Source organism: Miniopterus schreibersii (genome assembly GCF_964146895.1).
Source record: "Miniopterus schreibersii genome assembly, chromosome: 18".
Taxonomy (NCBI): Eukaryota; Metazoa; Chordata; class Mammalia; order Chiroptera; family Miniopteridae; genus Miniopterus; species Miniopterus schreibersii.
The window spans coordinates 1556407-1576188 of NC_138121.1; the positions used below are offsets into that span (position 1 = coordinate 1556407).

Sequence of the window (19782 nt, forward strand, 5' to 3'; positions counted from 1 at the left end):
GGAGGTACAGTTCCACGTCCACGGCAGTGTGGGCGCAGTTCCCTGGAGTTTGTGTCCTGGCCTGAAGACAGGGGGATTTAGAGGGTGGGGTGATCCCTGGGGGAGGCTTTCACGCGGAGTCTGGCGTCTGGGTATCTGAATACCGTGGGGAGGGTCTCCTGGAGTCTAGGACTGGGCATCCTGGCGCCGGGTTCTTTAGGCAACACGGGAGGTAGGGAGAGGGCGGCTAGATGCCCGGTGGCTGGACTGGAAGGCAGAAATCCTGGAGGACCGGGATGCACACCGCTGCTGGCTCCCGGCTGGGGGCGGGACGGGGCTTCCACGGACCCGGGACTGAACGCGCGCGCGCGGCCCATCGCCGCCCGCCCCCGGCCCGCCCCCCGCGCTCACGATCAGCACCGCGGACAGCGCCGCGGGCCTGCGTCAGCCGGGCGGCGCCGCGGAGTCTCCTGGGGAGGGTCTGGTCCAGCTGCCGAGCAGGTGAGCAGCCGCGGGGAGCCCCTCCCTAAGCCTCACCCTCACCCCACCCCTAGAGGGACGGGGCGCTGGGCGCAGGGGGTACCCTGGGGGACCGTCAGAGGGAGCGGGAGGGCTGGAGCCTGAGCAGGAGACAGGTGTGGAGACAAAGAGCCGCGGAGAGGAAGGAGCGGGCGGGAGCAGGCACCGAGACAGAGCAGGCAATCGGCAAAGGGCAGGGGCGGCGCGGCCCCGACGGGTCCGGGCAGAAGCAGGGGGTCCACAGGGAGGGGCGGAGGCCGCGGCGGTCACGAGCGCAGGTGTGAAGACCGTGCCCGGGACGCGCGGGGGAGACGAGCAGGCCGAGAAGGACGTGGGAGCCGGCAGAAGCAGCAGCCCCCCCACACCCCCACACTCCCCGGAAGAGTGGGAGAGGCAGAGAGACTGAGTCTCCGCCTCCAGGGCCAGATGTGGAGGAGGGGCCAGCTGTGGGCGCCGGACCCACGGGCGCGGCCGTCCCTCCCCACCTTCGCTCGTCCCGGGGTCTGGGTCTGGGGTCCCAGGCCCAACAGAGAGAGGAGCCGGTCGGCCCCCGGGGGTACTCGGCTTCAGTGCGTAAGCCCTGCCCGTTGTCGTGGCAACAGGCCGTTGCTGGGGCAACCAGAGTGGTTCCCACCGGGACCTAGCAGAGCCGGGCGTTGCTCCGGGCAACTGGGTGCGCTGGTTCCCACGCTCGCCTTCGCCCACTTCCGATTCAGGTCCCGGAGAGGCGCCAGGAAGGGGCAAAAGTCAGCGGGGTCCCTGCGGGGACCCGGGACCAATGGAGCGTCCCTTTGGGATGCAACTAGGTCCAGGAACGCACCCCTAGCGCGCTCCCTCCGACGCGGAGAGGCTGAAACTACAACTCCCAACATGCCTCGCGGCGGGTGGCTGATTCCCGTGCGGCTGGTCGCCCAGAGCGCCGATGGGAGTTGTAGTTCTTTGTTGTGGGGAGGACTCAATGGTTGCATGGGGTGGGCGTCGGGGACTGGGACGCTTGGGTGCCTTCTCAGAAAGGACCTTAGGATCCCACAGCCATGTTCCCGGAGCCCCCAACCCTGGGACCTCCAGCGACCGATGCGCCTCCGGACTCCAGTCGCATCAGCCACCGCCCAGGTGAGCTAGACCCGGGGCTGGAGCGGAGGGAAAGCCCGGCCAGGATCAGCTGGGGCAGGATTCGGACGGGTGGACTCGGCTGGCGGGCTGGAAAATCCGGGTGGGGTCGTAGTAGGAATTCTGGACTGGCATCTAAATGAAATTCTGGACTGGAATCTAAATTAAATGGGAAGAGAACAGGTTTGCTAAAACACACACACACACCCACACCCCCCCCACACCCCCGAAGAATCAGACCAAGGAGTGTGGGATGGAATGGGCTCTTGGATTGGTGAATTAGAGGGTCCATCTGTCCCTTCTTTTAAAGATAGGGAAACAGGCCTGGGGAGGGGTTCAGTCTTCTAAGAGCATCAGAAGTTGAGCAGAAAAATTCGAATGGGGGTGTAAATGATAGGCGAAAAAATCAGATGGTGTCAGGCTCGGTTAGGGCATCAAGTCGCTTTACAGGTGAGATCAGTTGGAAGGAAAACGCGGGAATAAAACGGAATGGAAACGGCTGGAGAGAAAACCAGGCCAGGATTCCAGCCTCCACATGTCACCCGGACTGAACCAGTGGGCTGGCTTCCTAGGGCCTCAGTGTCTGTTGTGTCCATGTCCTCCGCAGTGCCCCCCTGGGCCCTGGCCACAATCGTGCTGGTCTCAGGCCTCCTGGTCTTCAGCTGCTGTTTTTGTCTGTACCGGAAGCGTTGTCGGAGGCGGATGGGCAAGAAGATCCAGGCCCAAGCCCAGGTCCACTTTCAGGAAGTGAAGGAGCTGGGCCGGAGTTACATAGACAAGGTGTGGCCTGGCCCAGCCCTCTTCTCTGCCCCTTCCTGCACCCCTGCTCCTCTCCATGGACCCGCAGCGTCAGTCCCTGCTCCCTTCCTTCTATGCCCACCTATTCGTATACCTCCACCGTGTGTCTAGCCCAAAACTGACCCTGGGGACCTGAAGATGGACCAGACTTAGTCACTGTTCACAAGAACCTTCCAGTTTGGTGGGGGAGTCAGACACTCACATGTTCACAATGCAAGGTGGTATGTGCCCCATCAGAGGCAGTGCTGGGCATACGGGAGCACAGAGGAAACACCTGGCAGCCTAGAAGGTCTTAGCAGGCTTCCCAGCAGAGGAGACTTCTGTGCTGAGACCCGGGGGGCACACAGAGTTAACAGAGTGGAGGGAAGGGCATTTTAGCTCAAAGGAGAGCATATGCTGGGGCCTGGAATCCAGGTTGTCAGGTGTATTTGGGGAACAATGAGTCATTTTCACAATGGGTGGGGAATCTACTATGCTGGAGAGTGAGGTTGCTGGAGAGCCAGCAGTGGCCACATAATGAGGGTGACTGGGAGCCATAGAAGCTTTGAGCAGGACAGGGACAGGGTCAGATGGGTGTTAGGATGAACCCCCTGGAACCCACATGAGGACAGACCTGGGGCAAGGAGACCAGGCAGGAAGTCATATGGCAGCCTTGAGAAGGTGAAGGAGCCTTGAGCTGTAAGAAGCTATTGGAGTGGAAAACAAAAGGTTACAGGTGCAAGGACTTGAGCATTAGGTCTCTGAATGCAGAGTGCAATGAGGCTCACCTGGGAGGCAGAGGGCCCTGGGTTTCCAACCAGCTGTGTGGCCTTGGGAAGTTCACAGTCCCTCTCTGAGCCTCAAGTTCATGGTCCATAAATCATATTTCCCCTCTTCCTTTCTCAACAAGTAGCTTTTATCATTCTGGTATCCAGTTTCTATCCCTACCCCTTAAGCCAATGACTTCCAAAGGCCATTACATCAGAATCGCATCTGGTGCTCATTGAAAAGCAAATTCCGGATCTTGCACCAAACCCGCTGCTGAGTCAGAATCTCTGAAGTGAAGGCATTCAGCCACACTAGTCAGGGGAATTCCGATTCACGTTGAATTTTTTAAATTGGTGGCTTAGGTTAAGGAGAAGTCTTCTGATTTTGCTGTTCTAGTTTAGAATGGCAAATACACAGTAAGTGTGCCTTTTTGCCTTGTCAAAAGAATGCAGCAATTTGCACAACCCCAATACTTCCATTAGCATGTGAAATAAAATCTCCTGCCTCCTTCCTGAAGGCAGTGAGACACTATTACGCTTGTTTTTCTAGGCTACCATGGGTGCCTGTTTCACCACTGCCTAGCCCCAACCATAGCAGACATCACTAATCAAACACTGAAAACACTACACCATGCGTTGCTTCATTCGCTGCCTGTGGCAGACATCACTAATCGCACACTGACTCTGCTTAGCCAGCAAGTGCTCAGGTATAACCTAGAGATGTGTGAGTCTCCCCTGGCTTCTGGGACTGGAGGATGACACTCTCAGGGGAAGAGTTCACCGGCCCTTGCCCCTGGCTCCCTAAGGTGCAGCCAGAAGTGGAAGAGCTGGAGCCGGCACTATCCGGGCCAGGGCAGCAGGTCACAGAGAAGCACGAGCTGGGACGCCTGCAGTACTCACTGGACTATGATTTCCAGAGTGGCCAGGTGGGTGTGGATGAGGGGGAGGCCTTGCAGGGGAGGGCCCCAGCAGGGTCCAGAGGGAAGCTAAGGCTAGAGGTCCCTCCTCACTGTACAGCTGCTGGTAGGCATCCTGCAAGCCGAGGGCTTGGCAGCCTTGGACCTGGGTGGCTCTTCGGACCCCTATGTGCGAGTTTACCTGCTGCCAGACAAGCGGAGGCGGCATGAGACTAAGGTGCATCGGCAGACGCTGAACCCACACTTTGGGGAGACCTTTGCCTTCAAGGTGAGCACCTGCCCCCAGTCCCTGGAACACTGGGGGCTGACCCCTTCAGCTTTTTCTGCAGGCAGCCTCAGCTACTAGCTCTGGGTTGTCCCTTGGGGACACTGCTGACCCCTGGGGCTGTTCCCTTGGATCTGGGTTGTACCACTTGGGTTCCACGGACCCCACCTGAGTCCCTCGCTGCCCCACTCTGGCCTTCCACCCTGCTGTGCTGTGCCCGCTTCCTTCCTGACTCCCTCCCCTCCACCTTGCGCTCCCTCCGCGCTCCCCCACCCAGGTCCCCTACGTGGAGCTGGGAGGCCGGGTACTGGTCTTGGCGGTGTACGACTTCGACCGCTTCTCCCGCAACGACGCCATCGGGGAGGTGCGGGTCCCCATGAGCTCCGTGGACTTGGGGAGGCCGGTGCTGGCCTGGCGGGAGCTGCAGGCGGCTCCGCGGGAGGAGGTGAGCGCCCTGGCCACGCCCACCCCGAGCCCGGGCCAATCAGATCACAGGCCCCGCCCCGCGGGCGCCAGGCTTCGCACCTGCTGCGCTCGGATGGCGCCGCCTAGGGGCCTCCTGGGGTTAACTCCGGACCCTTCGTCCCAAAGCAGGGGGCGGGCGCGGAGGGCGCGCGTGCGGTGCGGCGCTGGGACGGGTCCCTCCCCGTCTTTTAGCAGGAGAAACTAGGGGACATCTGCTTCTCCCTCCGCTATGTCCCCACCGCCGGGAAGCTCACCGTCATCGTGCTGGAGGCTAAACACCTGAAGAAGATGGACGTGGGAGGGCTGTCAGGTGTGCGCGAAGCTGGAAGTGGGGGTGTGGTGCGGGAGGGGCCCTCTGGCCGAGGTTGGCAGTTTCCGGCCCGAGGGTCTTCTGGGGGCGGGGGAGACCCAGGCTGCCATGGGAGGGTATAGGTTTGATTTGGGCAGAGAGAGAGGAGACCTGAGGGGTGCCCGGGGAATCTCTATGTTGTTCCAGAGAAGTCTCGTGCGCCCCCCTCAATCCGATCCCCCCACTAAGCAGGGCGAGAGCTCTGAGACTCCTCCCCCCTCTCCCAGACCCCTACGTCAAGGTTCACCTGCTGCAGGGCGGCAAGAAGGTGCGGAAAAAAAAAACAACCATCAAGAAGAACACGCTGAACCCCTATTACAACGAGGCCTTCAGCTTCGAGGTGCCCTGTGACCAGGTCCAGGTGAGCTAGGCCTGCCTCAGCCCCTTAGAAACGCTGCTGCTGCCCCAGGGAGGGAGACTCTAGCTACCTCCAGGGCCCAGGGCCTGGGGGTGTCTCAGGTTGTGCTCCCAGTTTCCTTCCAGGAGAAGCAGGTGACCCCACCCCACAGGCAAGACCGGGACGCCCCGCCCCTCGGGAGCCCTGGCTACAAAGAAAAAGAGCCTGCCCACAACCCTTTAGGGTCAGGTGCCTCCACTCATTTAAAAGTCCTGGAGGTTTGCCCCGCACCCTTAGGTGGCAGCTCCTAAGGAGGCTCCTAACAACCCTTAGCCACTGGATCCTGAGGGCTTCTCACCTGTGGAATCTGATCGCACTGGGAGAAAGACTGAGGAGCCCCTCTAACCTCTCCCCTCTCACCCCCCTCCCCACCCGAGCTCCAGGTGGGTTTTAACCCAGGGCCCTAACGAGGCCCCCAGGACTCTTCAAGGGGAGCTCCCCTTAGCAGTGCTACCTGAGTCCCTCCCGGTGCCTCTGTCCCCCACTCTCCTGTCACCTCTTCCTCTTGTGCCCACCCCAGAAGGTCCAGGTGGAGCTGACTGTGCTGGACTATGACAAGCTGGGCAAGAACGAAGCCATCGGGAGGGTGGCTGTAGGGGCAGCGGTCGGCGGGGCTGGCCTGCGGCACTGGGCAGACATGCTGGCCAACCCTCGGCGGCCCGTCGCCCAGTGGCACTCACTGCGGCCCCCTGACCGAGTGAGGCCACTGCCTGTGCCCTGACCCCCCGCAAAGCCCCTGACCCCAGACGCCTGGCCAAAGCTCTGCCCAGGCCCACCTTTAAGCCTCTCTGAGCACTAACCCCCACCCCCACCCTCACCCCCACCCCTCCACCCCAACCATCTGACCCATTCCTGCCTTCTCACCCCCATTATGCCAATCAGGATAACTTGCCAACTCCCCCACCACACCTACTCAGAAGCCACAGGGACCCCTGGGGGAGGGGAGCAGTTTGGCCTTCCCCCAGCCCACCCTCTGCTTTGACAATCAGTGATCCCATCTTACTGTCCCCTTCACCCTACAGAAGTTCACCCATCCTGTCCCCAGTCTCATTCCTGCACTGCTCCTGGGGCCAAATAAAGCTCAGAAACTTTGGTGGCCTGGCTGGGTGCTTCTTGTTGGGGGTCTGCAAGGGCAAGGGCTGGGGCCCAAGAGGGAGCCTCACCTCCAGGGGTGGGATCACACAAGGGCAAGGGTAGGGCTGCCCATCCTTGGAACCTACCAGGGGAAACTCACCCACCCACTCATGCATCCATTCATTCCTTCATTTGTACAGTCACTCATTCCTCTGAGTGCTGTGAGGAGTCGATGAGAATTTTCTTACCTGGGGAATTTATCCTGACTTGTGTCTAAGGTCATGTAGCTGGGTGAGGAGAGGAGACAGAGAGCAGAGGCTCCTTGGGTGCTGCATTCTGTACTGGATGTTGGAGCTGATCTGGAGACATGTCTCATTCGATTCCCTGACCTTGTAGAACTCACAGACAGGTTCTCACCTGGCTAAGGCCTTTCAGCCAGCAAGTGACAGGACAACATGTAAACCCAGGCATGTCTGACACCAAAAGCCACATTATCAAGCATCCTGCTGTCTGGTCCCTTAAATATAAAGTAGTGGGGACCCTAGCCAGTGTGGCTCAGTTGGTTGAGCATTGTCCCATGCACCAGAAAGTCACCAGTTCAATTCCTGGCTAGGGCACATTCCTGGGTTGTGGGCTCAATCCTCAGTAGGGGGCCTACAGGAGGCAACCCATCGATTCTCTATCACATTGGTACTTCTCTTCCTTCCCCTCTCTCTAAAATCAATAAAAACATATTTATAACAAATATTAAATAAAATAGTGGGAGTCACAGGTAGACTTTTGTGGACATTCTGCTGGGAAGGCAGGAGCAGAACTTAGAGGATGATCCCCAGCTGGGGTTGAAAGGACAAGCTGGATTTTTCCAAGGGGAGAGTGGGGGAGGATGTTAGCTGGAACAAAGCAAAGAATACAGTCCTGTAGGCAGGAGAGCACTTGAGTGCTTTCCATAGTATGCTTGCTGTTACCAACTTCTGAAGCCCTAGTGTGTAGTTTGCCCATTCCCATGGTGTAAATACTCCCACTGTGGTTGAGTTCAAACCTCCAGTGCGAAATAATCAAATATGGAGTTGAGAATGTCTATTAGCACACCAACATGTAGTATTTCCCAGTGTCAGGACCAGGATCCCAAAATTTAAGGCAAAGCCCAAAACAAAATGCTCAGTAGTCAAGGTAAATAGTGTTTTAATGCAATATTCTAAAAAAATAATGCAAAAAAGAAATCCACAATGGACAAAATATAAAAAACTTTAAAGACAGGATGTGACCTTGCACTTGGACCACTGTGCCTCATCCTAATCCTGGCCCTAGTTCTAATAAAACTTTATTTACAAAGATAAAACAGCTTGTGGTTGCACTTTACCAACTTGGTTTTTTAAACTATTGTATCAAAATAATGCCCTGGCTGGTGTGGCTCGTTGGTTGGAGCATGGTCGTCCCATGCACCAACAGGTGGCAGTTTCCATTTCTGGTCAGGGCACATACCCAGGTTGAGGGTATGATCCCCGAGTGGGAGGCAACCAATCAATATTTCTCTCTTTTACTTCCTCTCTCCCTTTCTCTCTCTGAAATAAAAAAAAAAAAAGTATTTCCTTCATACAAGTACTGTAGATGTAAATAACCTTAAGACCTTAACAGTAAAATCAGTGATGAGTTTTGAGTATTACTTTTATTTTAACATAATGTACTCCATTGAAGTTTAATTTTTAGCAATTTAGTAAAAAAATTAATTTTTAGTAATGACTAAGTGTAATACGCAGGTCACAAAATTGCTGAAAATTTAACAGCCAGGGGCCAGTGCCGGCTGGCGGCAACACTCAGCTGTGCAGCCCTGCGTGGGAGAGGCAGGGTGCGAGGGGGAAAGGCGACACAGACGCCTATTGTTTAAGACCTAGGCCACCGCACTTTAACTGTGATCAATCAAGACTCCCTCCAGTTCTTCCGAACTTTGAATCAGTCCAGGCGTCATCGGTACCAGAAATGTGGACATCCCCAGGCTCCTCCGCAGCCTCTCCCGCACCGTCGTCATGGCAACCGCGTCCTCAAGCCCTCCTTCCTCGCACGCAGTGGGAGCGCGGAGACACGCTCCCATTGGAGGAAAGTTTTAAGTGGGCGGGCTCCGCTCGCTCGCGTCGGCGAATTCATAGGAGCGGAGCCAGCCCGCATACTCCCATTGGCCGGTTGATCAGAAAGGGCGGGGCTATGGGCAGGACTTGCGGGGTGGGAGCGCGACCGCGGGGCAGCGCCTGGGAGGGAGAGAGCGAGGGGAAGTCCCGGGATATTTGGAAGGATAAAGGTGAGGCGAGGGTCACCTGGAGGGAAGGGGCGAGAAATCAGGGGCAGTGAGAGGGGAAGGGGTGGGCGACGCAGAGACGACGTTTGGGGATTCTCTGGGTGTCTGTCCCGCAGGGCGATGACCACACCGGCCGGCTCGGGCGCGGGCTTTGGCTCCGTGTCCTGGTGGGGCCTGTCCCCAGCGCTGGACCTGCAGGCTGAGAGTGAGTTCCCAGCCCGAGGGCCACATCTGTCCCAGCGGCTGCCTCCGCAGCGTGGCGGGTGGTGCGCTAACGTTCTCCGAGGTTCCAACGGCAGGGGGCGCCCCGGAGTGGGCAGCCCAGGTGTCCTCTCTGAGGACTACGAGTCCCAGAATGCTTAGAGGCACAGCTCCCTTTGGAACTTAAGCCGGAGGTGCAAGTCCTGCTGGGAGTTGTAGTCATTGTGCTAGGGGAGGCTGCGGAGGGCGCTCTGCAGGCCGCCAACCCCAGCTTGCTGTCGCCTTGCCAGGTCCTCCTGTGGACCCAGGCTCACAGGCCAATACAGAGCACGGGATCCCCGAACTAGATGTCCTGCTGCTGGGCTCCGTGGATGGGCGCCACCTGCTTCAAACCCTGGCCCGGGCGGCGCTCTGGCCTCGCAGGAGGTTTCGTGTGAGCTGGGATTCTGGGGTGTGGAAGGAAGATGAAAATGAGAGTCCAGATTCCCACCTCGAGGGAGGAGGAAGCTGGGGGTCTGGACCCCTAGGGGCGAGGGAGATGGTATCTGGGAGCCCCAACCCAAGGGTCCTGAAAGAAGTGTCTGGGGTTGGGGATTCCTGGGTTCGAGTGGGAGAAAGAGAGCCTGAGGACAGGGTCTCCTGAGTAGTGGTGGGGAGGAGGGCTCTGAGAGCCAGGACTCTTGTGTTTGAAGGGGGGAGTTGGTGTAGGGGTCTCCCAGGTCCCGTAGAAGGAGGGGGCTGCAGTCTCCCACTCCTCAGTCTCCCAGGAGCCAGGGACACAGATGTCAGAATCATTGTGCCCTGTCCATCCTTCCAGTTCTACGTGCTGGAGAATAATCTGGAAACTGTGGCCCGACACATGCTCTTCTTCAGCCTAGCCCTGGAGGATCCTGAGAAGATGGGGCTGCAAGGTCAGTGGGAAGGACCAGGGCGTTCTGGCCCCCAATCCCTTCCTTGTCTCTGCAGGGATTCTGGCTTTTCAATGATGCAATTAAAAGCTTTGGATGTTATTCCCTATCTCACCATTTGCTCTCTTATTTGAGAGAATTCCAAGAGAAAATCTACACAAAACTCTCAGAACAGTGGGTAGCACAGCATAAGTGTTCAAAACCTCCTACGGCAGGACAAACCCCAGAAAGATCAGGGGACTTCCTGAGAGCCAGTGAGTCTGCAGATGTGAGGAAGGTTTGGCTGAGCTGAGCTCAGTCCTGCCCCAAGCCTCCCCAAGTGAGAGGTGTGAATCCCAGGGAGCCAGCCTGGAGGAGGCAGCCTCAGAAGTGAGACTAAAAGGAGAAGGGAGGAAAGGAGGATGGGCGGGGACCCAAAAAGTGATTATTTTTCAGTAACAACTTCAGCTTAGCACCTAGAGTAAGTCTGGACTCAGACAAGCTGTGTTCAAATTCTGGCTCTGCTCCACAGAGTACTTTCGAGGACTCAGTGGGGAAAAAATGCATAGCTCCTGGCTTCCGATATAGACTCAATACATCTTAGCGATTACTGCTATCAATAGTGTGGACGGTAGCTGTCATGGACAGCCCAGGGCACTCATAATACAGAGCACTTTGTATAAAGCTCTTAACCAACTAGAACTAGACTAATTTACCTATACCTATCTAACTAAAGGTATAGAGTTCTCTTTTATAAGGTTCTTAAACAACTAAGATGAAACAGTTTATTTAGATATATTGATATAGATATATGTGTATACAACTAAAGGCACATAGTTTTCTTTTATAAGATCCTTCGCTAAAATGAAACAATTTATACTATAACATTTTAACACACATGTATCTCCCTCTCGGTCTATAACCTTTTCTTTTTTAAGGCAAGGGAAATGCAAACATGAAATTCAGGATTGGGGTTATCTTGGAGGGGTAGAGGAACAGGCGAGGAGTCCTAGGCGAGGTCTAAGTTGTTCTTTGCGTTCTAGCCGTTGAGGTGAGTGGGGAGTTCGCTGGGTCCGCTGTGCTTGTTACATGACTAATGATAAGATTCTACAGGGAAGGTGTGTGTCATATAGAGCGTGTCATTCTATAAACAGGGTATGAGACGCTCATTTCTGGGCTCACTCCTCTGCTCCCCCCACTACTTTTCTCCTCCCCCCCCCCCCCAGAGAGGAGTGAGGCCTTCCTGGAAGTGTGGGGCAACGCTCTGCTGCGCCCCCCGGTGGCCGCCTTCGTGCGCGCCCAGGCAGACCGCCTGGCTCAGCTGGTCCCGGAGCCCGACCGCCTGGCGGAGCAGCTGCCCTGGCTCAGCCTGGGCGCCCTGAAGGTGACTCCGCCAGGCCAGGCTCTGTCTGGCCTCCTCCTGTCACCGCCTGGGGTCTGGGTGGCCACGGGAAGAATGGGATGAGCGGTCCAAAAGGGTTTGCGTTGATGGAGTGGGCTGGGGACTCCGAGTTTGAACCGCAGCTCCACAGCTCCCAGTGGGATTTGGCCTCGGGGGTGGCTCCTCCTCTCTGAGCCTCAGTTTCCTCATTTGAGAAGCCTAGGGGGTGGCTTCTACTCTCTGAGTCGTGCCTACAGCCTGGGGTGGGAGGGGGAGTCAGACGGGAAAGGCCGCCCCCTGCAGCCGCTCTCCCTGTCCCCCGCGCCTGCCTGGATGCCCAGTTCCGAGAGCGCGACGCCCTGGAGGCCGTGCTCCGCTTCTGGGCCGGCGGGGACCAGGGGCCCCAGGCCTTCCCCGTGACCCGCCTCTGGGACATGAGGCTACGACACTACCTGGGCTCCCGCTATGACTCCCGGCGCGGTGTCAGCGACTGGGACCTGCACATGAAGCTGCATGACCGCGGGGTGAGGGGACTGGGACCCCCAGTCCTGGGTGTGCAGGGGGAAGGGCCCGGGCCCCATCTGCCGGATCCACTGAGGCCCCTCTTCCTCCTCCCCCTCCCCAGGCCCAAGTCATCCACATCAGGGAGTTCAGGCGCTGGAGGGACACTGGCGTCGCCTTTGAACTCAGAGACGCCACCGCCTACCAGGTGCCCAACCGGACTCTGGCATCCGGCCGCCTTGTGAGCCACGTGCGTGTCCATTCGGTACCCAGGCCAACTCCTTCTTTGGGGGGAACCCAGGAGCCCAGGTCCCCAACACCAGCCTCACCCACCTCCTCTCTCCCCGTTTCCCAGCGCGGGGAGCGCGTGGCAGCGCGAGGGTACTGGGGGGACATAGCCACGGGGCCCTTCGTAGCCTTCGGCATTGAAACGGACGACAAGAGCCTCCTGCAGACCAGCAACGGGCAGCCGGTCAAGGTGTGCGCCTGGGACAGGTTCTCAAGGCCCCGCCCTCTGCACGCCAGGCCCCGCCCACACCGCCCTGGGCTCCGCCTCCACGGGCTAAGCTCCACCCTTCTCTGTTTCCTAAACTCAGTCCTGGGAATCCGAGCTCAGATGCTAGCTCCGGGGATTGGGGGTGGGAGGGGTGGCTACTCCTAGCGCAGCCCCCCCCCCCCCAGACTGCCGGCGACATCTCGCAGCACAATGTGACAGAGCTGTTCCGCGCGATGGCCGCCTGGGGGCACCCGAGCGCCACCCAGGGGGACCCCGCGCAGGTGCCCGGCAACACAAACGGAACCCCGGAGCCTGGTAAGCGAGGGGCTCCGCTCTAACCCTTGGGATGGGAGGCGGGCTCGCGGGACCAAGGGCACACATCACCCTCGAGGCGAGTGGGACCCAGACCCCGCCCGGGCTCCGGGCTCCAGGTGTTTCGAGTCCCCGCGCGGTCTGCTCTGGTCCCCAGGGCCTGGCGAGCGGGGGCCCTCCCTGACAGCATGTTCCTCTCCTCCTCTGTAATCTCCCCCTCCTAAGTCCCGACACCGTTCTTAGCACCCTGGATTCCAGTGGCTGAATTCTGATCCCACCTGCGAAATGCCGACCATTCAAACGTGCTGCTGGGGCCCAGGTCACTTTTGGACAGACGCCCCCTCCCCAAATCTGGCCGTGCCCCCTAACCATCCCCAACCTGGCCCTCCCCCGGGTCTGGATGCCCTGTCTGGCATGGGCAACTCTCTTTCCCTCTCTTGAGTCTCAGTTGCTCTGTCTGTAAAATGGGTTTCTGCCTACCGGGCTGACCATCCCAGAATTTCCCAGGAATCCGCCTAAGAGAAAGGATGACAAAGGGCTTCAAGACAGCCAAGCAGTGTAACCTCCAGGCTTTGTGTGTCTGCCTCACTACCTCTGCTGGTCTTCCCCAGCAGCGCCTGGCCCGGGATCCTTCACTGTCCACTTCCTGCCCCTCGGTTCTGCCCAGACCCTGCACCACAAGAGCTGCTACAAGGGCCGGTTCCAGCTTCTCTACGTGGCCTGTGGGTAAGAGGGCCTGGGGTGTCCTAGGCTTCCCCCTCCAGCCCCTCCTCCCTCCCTCGAGACCTGAAAGTCTGAGCCTCCGCCCTCCCGTTTCCTCTGCAGGATGGTCCATCTTCTCAGCCCTGAGCTCGGGGCCTGCGTGGCCCCTGGAGGATGCCTGACTGTGGAATTAGCCCGGTGAGTCAGCGGAGCACAGGGCAGGGGACCAGGCTGGAGACCCAAAGCCGCGTCCCCTAACACGCTGTCCCTCTATCTCAGGTATCTGGTGGACCTGCGGCAGGAGCAGCTGCAGGGGTTCTCCGACCGGGTTGGGGAACTGGCTCTGGCCGCTGGATTCACCCCGCAGCCCCAGGCCAGGCCCTCTGAGACCTTTGCCCGCTTCTACAAGGCTGGGGACCCTGCTCCCGTAGACCCAGCGGTGGAACCCGGGACTCTGCCCCCTGAGGCAACAAACCACCTCTCTGAGGACCTGACCCAGCCCCTCGAAGGTGGAACCCCACTCTCTGAACCCCTCAAACTGCCCTCAGAGTCTCAGGCTTCTTCACTGGAGGCTATGGCTCCATCCACAGGGAGTCAGACCCTAAAACTGGAGAGTCTGACGGAACCCTCAGAGGCCACGTCCCCCATCTCTAACTTCTAAAGTCAGGTCCTGGAATTAGAACCCGCCTCTAGAACGCTCAGTTATACCCTCCACGTTCTCACTCAGTCCCAGAGGTGTTGCTCGAATTTCAGATTCCATTTCTGAGATTCTGTATTCTGTCTCCAGAATTCTAGATTGTTCTCTCAGAGCTCTACACCCCACTCCCGAGACTCAGCAGCCTAGAGATCCGGCCCTGGGTCTCAGGTCCTCTGCGTGGTCCCCAGGTGCCCCATCCCTACCTGGATGTTGGGGATGTCTCCTCTCCCAAGGGCTGGCCAGCACCCATGTGGTCCAAATAAAGAGAGCAGTGTCTTCTCTGTGTGTCCCTGTGTCCTGTCCTCTGTCTGTCTCCAGGGCCAGGAGTGGGGAGGGGCTGGGAGAGGTCAAGAAAGGAGAGCCAAGACCAGATTCCTGGTTTTCCAAGTGGACTAGGAGTGGATTTCCCAGTGCTGTGGCCTGAGTGCCTGCCCGGGCACCGCACACGTGGATCCTCAAATAAATCAACATTTATTGAGTGGCTAACCGGTTTGGGGTGCCAACACTCATCGTGAGATGACGAAAAAGACAGACAAAGCTCCAGCCCTCATGGAGATTGCAGTTTAGTGAGGGGATGGGACCCAGACTCCCGGGTCTGAGGGAGGAGGGGCTGGGGGCCTGGACTCCTGGTCTGAGGAAGGGGGGGGGCCTGGACTCCTGGTCTGAGGGAGGAGGGGCTGGGGGCCTGGACTCCTGGTCTGAGGAAGGGGGGGGCCTGGACTCCTGGTCTGAGGGAGGAGGGGCTGGGGGCCTGGACTCCTGGTCTGAGGGAGGAGGGGGGGCCTGGACTCCTGGTCTGAGGGGGGGGGGCCTGGACTCCTGGTCTGAGGGAGGAGGGGCTGGGGGCCTGGACTCCTGGTCTGAGGGAGGAGGGGCTGGGGGCCTGGACTCCTGGTCTGAGGGAGGAGGGGGGGCCTGGACTCCTGGTCTGAGGGGGGGGGGCCTGGACTCCTGGTCTGAGGGGGGGGGGCCTGGACTCCTGGGTCTGAGGGAGGAGGGGGGGCCTGGACTCCTGGTCTGAGGGAGGAGGGGGGCCTGGACTCCTGGTCTGAGGGAAGGGGCCAGATTCCCAGGCAGCCACAGCGGCGGGGTGATCCAGCTGGAGCAGGGCCCGCCCCACCCCTCACGCGCCCCGTTATCTCGCATCCTGGGCAGAGGAAGGGGGGGCAGCTGTATATTTAGTCTCTGCCCTCGCCCTTTATCAGTGTCCTCAGTGAGGCTCGAGCAGCCCGGAGGAGACTGAAGTCCCCGGGGCCTTCAAGGTCACCCCGGACGCCCCCTCCCTGACTCTCCAAGAGCTTCTTGTCCCCTCTCTGCCTCCTGCAACCCCTTGGCCAGTCTCAGCATGGCGGACGAGTGAGTGCAGCGGGTGTCCCGAGGCCCGGGGCAGTGGGAGGCAGGGGGCGATCTCCTGGAGGGGTGAGCGCCGCGGGGCGGGACCCCTGGCCTGAGGAGGGAGGTGGGGCAGGACTCCCGGGGCTGGAATGAGACTCCTAGGACCCGAGACGGGGGAGCTGGTGCCAGGACCTCTCGGTCAGACGGCTTCTGGGGCGCTTCTGGGGCGCGTTAACCCCCTTCCCGGTTTCTCCCCCTCCCTCCAGGAGCAACGACGCGGTGAGCGCGGGCGCGGCGGGGCCGCCGGGCCGGGGAGGGCGCTGCTGCGGGGAGGGCTCGGGCGGGGCGGCAGCCCGCGGGGAGGGCGTGGAGAGGGGCCGAGCGCCGAGCTGACGCGCTCCGTTCCCCACCCAGGCGGGGGAACCGCGCCCCGCCCCCGCTCGACGCCGCTCCTCCGCCAACTACCGCGCCTACGCCACCGAGCCGCACGCCAAGGTGAGGGCGGGGCGGGGCGGGGCGGGGCGGGGCGGGGCGGGGCGGGGCCTGGAGTCAGTCCCTGGGCGGTACCGCGCACCTGGGGGAAGGGGCGGAGTCACGGCCGCAACGGGGCGGGGTTCTGTTGTGGGCGGAGCCTAAAGGGGTGAGGCGTTCTGGGGGCGGGGTTTCGCACAGGACCGGCTCGGATTGGCGAGAGTTGCCTATGGGCGGAGTTGCGTTGCCCATGGGAACGGCGATAGCTTCGGAGGCGGTGGGCGGTGCTTAGCCAGAGTCAGAGGCCCAGATGGGTGGATTGGACTGAGGGGCGTGGCCTCGCGTACTCCGAGGGCGGGAATTAGAGGCGGGCTCGAATCTGGACCGGGCTTGAGGGGGGCGGGCTCTTAAGCCCCACCCACTGCCCACCTTTGGGTCCCTCGCCCTACTCTTTCCTCTCTCCATCTCATCCCTGCAGAAAAAGTCTAAGATCTCCGCCTCCAGAAAACTGCAGCTGAAGGTGAGAAGATGCCTTGATGGGGAGCCTCGGTGTCCTGGGGGGGCGGAGCCTGATAGTAGGGTCATGGCTTCGAGTGTACGAGTGGGTGGGACTTGGAGTACTGGGTTTGGGGGCGTGGCTTTGGGCTGGGAGCCCCGCCTTGGAATGATGAACCTTGAGGGGCGGGGCCCTAGAAGACCGAGGCGAAGCCTGGGGTTAGAGGGTGGGCGGGGCCGAGGCAGCCTCCCAGCCAGTCTCCATCCCGCTCCCGCACGTGGGCTGTGGTCCCTCCATCCCCCGCCCCCTCGCAGATGCTGATGCTGCAGATCGCGAAGCAGGAGCTGGAGCAGGAGGCAGAGGAGCGGCGTGGAGAGAAGGCTCGTGCTCTGAGCACGCGGTGCCAGCCCCTGGAGTTGGCCGGGCTGAGCTTCGAGGAGCTGCAGGTACAGGCTCTAGTCAGGGTCTCCTGCCCAGCCCGAGGTCCTGGGTTCCTGTGTCAGGTCGTGCATCCTTGGGGCTTAGGTACAGTCACTATCCTTCCCCTTCTGCTCTGGACCTTGGGGCCCAATCTCCCAATTTTTACCTTCACGAGTTCAGAACTATGGCCTGCAAGCTGCCTGCAGTCTCAAAATCCATTAGGGATGGAGGTCGGTTCCTCCATCCCTAATTCTGTAGATTCTCAGGATTAGTGGCTCTGGAGTTCTGCTTTGTTCGCAGTTCCCAGGAGACCAGCTTCCCTCTAGTTCAGGACCAGATATCCAGGCCCCCAGCCCCAATTCCCTCAGACCCATGGGTCCGGGTCCCCAGCCTTCCCCTACCGTACATGCCACGTTTCTTCACCAGGACTTGTGCCGACAGCTCCACGCCCGTGTGGACAAAGTGGATGAGGAGAGATATGATGTGGAGGCCAAAGTCACCAAGAACATCACGGAGGTGGGAGGCACGGGGCATTCCTGGTCCCTTCAGGGTAGGAAGCAGTGCCTGGGGCTGTGGTCTCAGCCCGGCCCCTTGTAGCTGCTCGTGGTTGAGGATCCCAGGGGACCCAGGTCACCTCCGTGAGTCTGGCAGGGAGGGGAGCTAAAGGATGACTGCACTGTGGCTTGGCCAGGCTGTTACAGGCAGAGGGAGATGGACAGAAGAAAACACGTTTGTGAAAATATGTGGCTGGAGTGTCAAGTGGTGGTAAAGGAGCTCAGGCATGGACTGGGCACCGTGAGATGCAGGTCGCAGGCCTGCCAAGGGTCAGTGGTTTTCAGAGAGATGAGGCTGGGGCGGGTCTGGGAGAGTTTCCAGCTCAGGATGAGCAGCTTGAATTTTGTCCCAGAAGCAGTGGGAGCCTGAGCCAGGAAAAACCTGCCTGAGGCCTGGGTAGGGAGAGGAGGGCAGTGGGGGGTGGAAGAGTGGGGCGGGGGGTGGTGGAGGGAGAGGTCTCCACCTCCCTCATGCCCCCTCACCCCCAGATCGCAGATCTGACCCAGAAGATCTTTGACCTCCGGGGCAAGTTCAAGCGGCCCACCCTGCGGAGGGTGCGGATCTCTGCGGATGCTATGATGCAGGCGCTGCTGGGCACCCGGGCGAAGGAGTCCTTAGACCTGCGGGCCCACCTCAAGCAGGTGAAGAAGGAGGACACGGAGAAGGTGAGTGTGGCTGGGCCAGGACCGGGTGCCTAGAGGAGGGGTGTGGGGGCAGCAGACCCAGCGCCCAGCCTCAGGGCACGTGACTTGGGATTTTTGAGGAGGAGAATCTGGAAAGGAACCTTCAACTGGAAGTATAAGAGGGCACAGGGAGACAGGAAGCAGGGGAAGGTAGAGGAGACTAGAAGCGCATTAGGAGAAACCAGCAGCATGGAGTTAGGATGTGCATGAGGGTTACAGGAAGTGCAGGAGGGAGACAGGAAGTGCAGGAGGGAGACAGGAAGCGCAGGAGAGAGACAGGAAGTGCAGGAGAGAAAGACAGGAAGGGCAGGAGGGAGACAGGAAGTGCAGGAGAGAAAGACAGGAAGGGCAGGAGAGAGACAGGAAGTGCAGGAGAGAAAGACAGGAAGTGCAGGAGAGAAAGACAGGAAGGGCAGGAGGGAGACAGGAAGTGCAGGAGAGAAAGACAGGAAGGGCAGGAGGGAGACAGGAAGTGCAGGAGAGAAAGACAGGAAGGGCAGGAGGGAGACAGGAAGGGCAGGAGAGAAAGACAGGAAGGGCAGGAGAGAGACAGGAAGTGCAGGAGAGAAAGACAGGAAGTGCAGGAGAGAAAGACAGGAAGGGCAGGAGGGAGACAGGAAGTGCAGGAGAGAAAGACAGGAAGGGCAGGAGGGAGACAGGAAGTGCAGGAGAGAAAGACAGGAAGGGCAGGAGGGAGACAGGAAGTGCAGGAGAGAAAGACAGGAAGGGCAGGAGGGAGACAGGAAGTGCAGGAGAGAAAGACAGGAAGGGCAGGAGGGAGACAGGAAGGGCAGGAGAGACACAGGAAGTGCAGGAGAGACACAGGAAGTGCAGGAGGGAGGCAGGAAGTGCATGGGGCAAATTGGATGGGATTGTTGAAGGGACAGGAAATGTTCCAGAACCGGATCCTTGGGCCCAGCAGCCTGGAGGGCAGTTGGAGGATATTTGAGGGAGGACACTCTAACCTCTGACTCCGTTTCCCCAGGAAAACCGGGAGGTGGGAGACTGGCGCAAGAACATCGATGCGCTGAGTGGCATGGAGGGCCGCAAGAAAAAGTTTGAGGGTTGAGCCGGCCTGCCCGACGCCCCGCCCTGAGGAATAAAGCTTCCGTCCGAGAGCAGTGGCTGTGTGTCTGCTACCTGGGGCTTGGGTGTGGGAGTCAGAGAGCCGAGGGCTGGGCTCCGGGAAGGCACGCTGACACCAGGAGCAGAGCTGGGTCTCCAGCTGGGGTGTTCTGGGCTCCTCTGGTCCATGCCGGAGCCACAGAGATGCTGAGACTGAGGCCCACAGAGACAGAGAGAGACCAGAGAGAGAAACAGGGAGACCCAAGGGGAGAGGAGGAAAGACAGACTCATGGAGAGAGATACACGCAGCGAGACAGACAGAAATGAGGACCCATGGAGGGATACCTGCAGAGACAGGAAGAGAGACCCCAAAACAGCTAAAAAGGTAGAGACGTGGACATAGACCCAAAGAGAGACAGACAAGGGGTCACAGACAGACACACGGGAGACCCGGAGAAATGCGTAGAAAGAGAAACACAGAGATCGTAGAGAGTGAGACCAGGACCCGCTGAGAGACAGGGAGGGGCGAGGTGTTTGCTCTCCTGGGCCGGCTCCCCTGGAGGTCAAGGTCATGGCTTGGCACGGAAGGAGGGGGAGAGATACCAAAAAAGGTCCAAGTCAGACAGAGGTGGGGGGGTAAGGTCGTGCGGGCCTGACACCCCTCCTTCTTT

The 19782-nt window shown here is 59.5% G+C and overlaps 3 protein-coding genes across 9 annotated transcripts; all 3 read left to right on the forward strand.

Annotated features, from left to right (window-relative positions):
* Nucleotides 1–221: 221 nt before the first annotated feature.
* On the forward strand, nt 222–6643 carry SYT5 (synaptotagmin 5). 5 transcript variants are annotated; one of them, XM_081117679.1, is made up of 9 exons: nt 222–480; nt 1509–1611; nt 2216–2388; nt 3959–4078; nt 4170–4337; nt 4612–4779; nt 4992–5109; nt 5376–5509; nt 6066–6643. In XM_081117679.1, the coding sequence occupies exons 2-9, from the start codon at nt 1533–1535 to the stop codon at nt 6264–6266; spliced, it is 1161 nt and encodes a 386-aa protein (XP_080973805.1). In that variant the 5' UTR covers nt 222–480; nt 1509–1532; the 3' UTR covers nt 6267–6643. The 5 variants fall into 5 exon arrangements, with proteins under 5 accessions (XP_080973805.1, XP_080973806.1, XP_080973807.1 ...); XM_081117680.1 differs by having other exon boundaries at nt 389–480; nt 1531–1611; nt 6066–6637; XM_081117681.1 differs by having other exon boundaries at nt 395–480; nt 1521–1611; nt 6066–6637.
* A 2156-nt stretch (nt 6644–8799) lies between these two features.
* Nucleotides 8800–14379, forward strand: DNAAF3 (dynein axonemal assembly factor 3). Of its 3 annotated transcripts, none has more exons than XM_081118663.1 (12): nt 8800–8912; nt 9026–9114; nt 9401–9543; nt 9928–10021; nt 11224–11381; nt 11720–11902; nt 12004–12129; nt 12235–12357; nt 12561–12690; nt 13299–13413; nt 13513–13587; nt 13669–14379. In XM_081118663.1, the coding sequence occupies exons 2-12, from the start codon at nt 9030–9032 to the stop codon at nt 14048–14050; spliced, it is 1614 nt and encodes a 537-aa protein (XP_080974789.1). In that variant the 5' UTR covers nt 8800–8912; nt 9026–9029; the 3' UTR covers nt 14051–14379. The 3 variants fall into 3 exon arrangements, with proteins under 3 accessions (XP_080974789.1, XP_080974791.1, XP_080974790.1); XM_081118664.1 differs by having other exon boundaries at nt 8827–8912; nt 13302–13413; nt 13669–14373; XM_081118665.1 differs by lacking the exon at nt 11720–11902 and having other exon boundaries at nt 8804–8912; nt 13302–13413; nt 13669–14373.
* A 1052-nt stretch (nt 14380–15431) lies between these two features.
* On the forward strand, nt 15432–19172 carry TNNI3 (troponin I3, cardiac type; the record flags this gene model as incomplete). The annotated part of the gene is made up of 8 exons (XM_081119003.1): nt 15432–15442; nt 15688–15700; nt 15836–15916; nt 16305–16412; nt 16703–16834; nt 17235–17324; nt 17852–18028; nt 19032–19172. 8 exons carry the CDS (start codon nt 15432–15434, stop codon nt 19113–19115), a joined length of 696 nt encoding a protein of 231 aa, XP_080975129.1. The 3' UTR covers nt 19116–19172.
* Between the last annotated feature and the right edge of the window lie 610 nt (nt 19173–19782).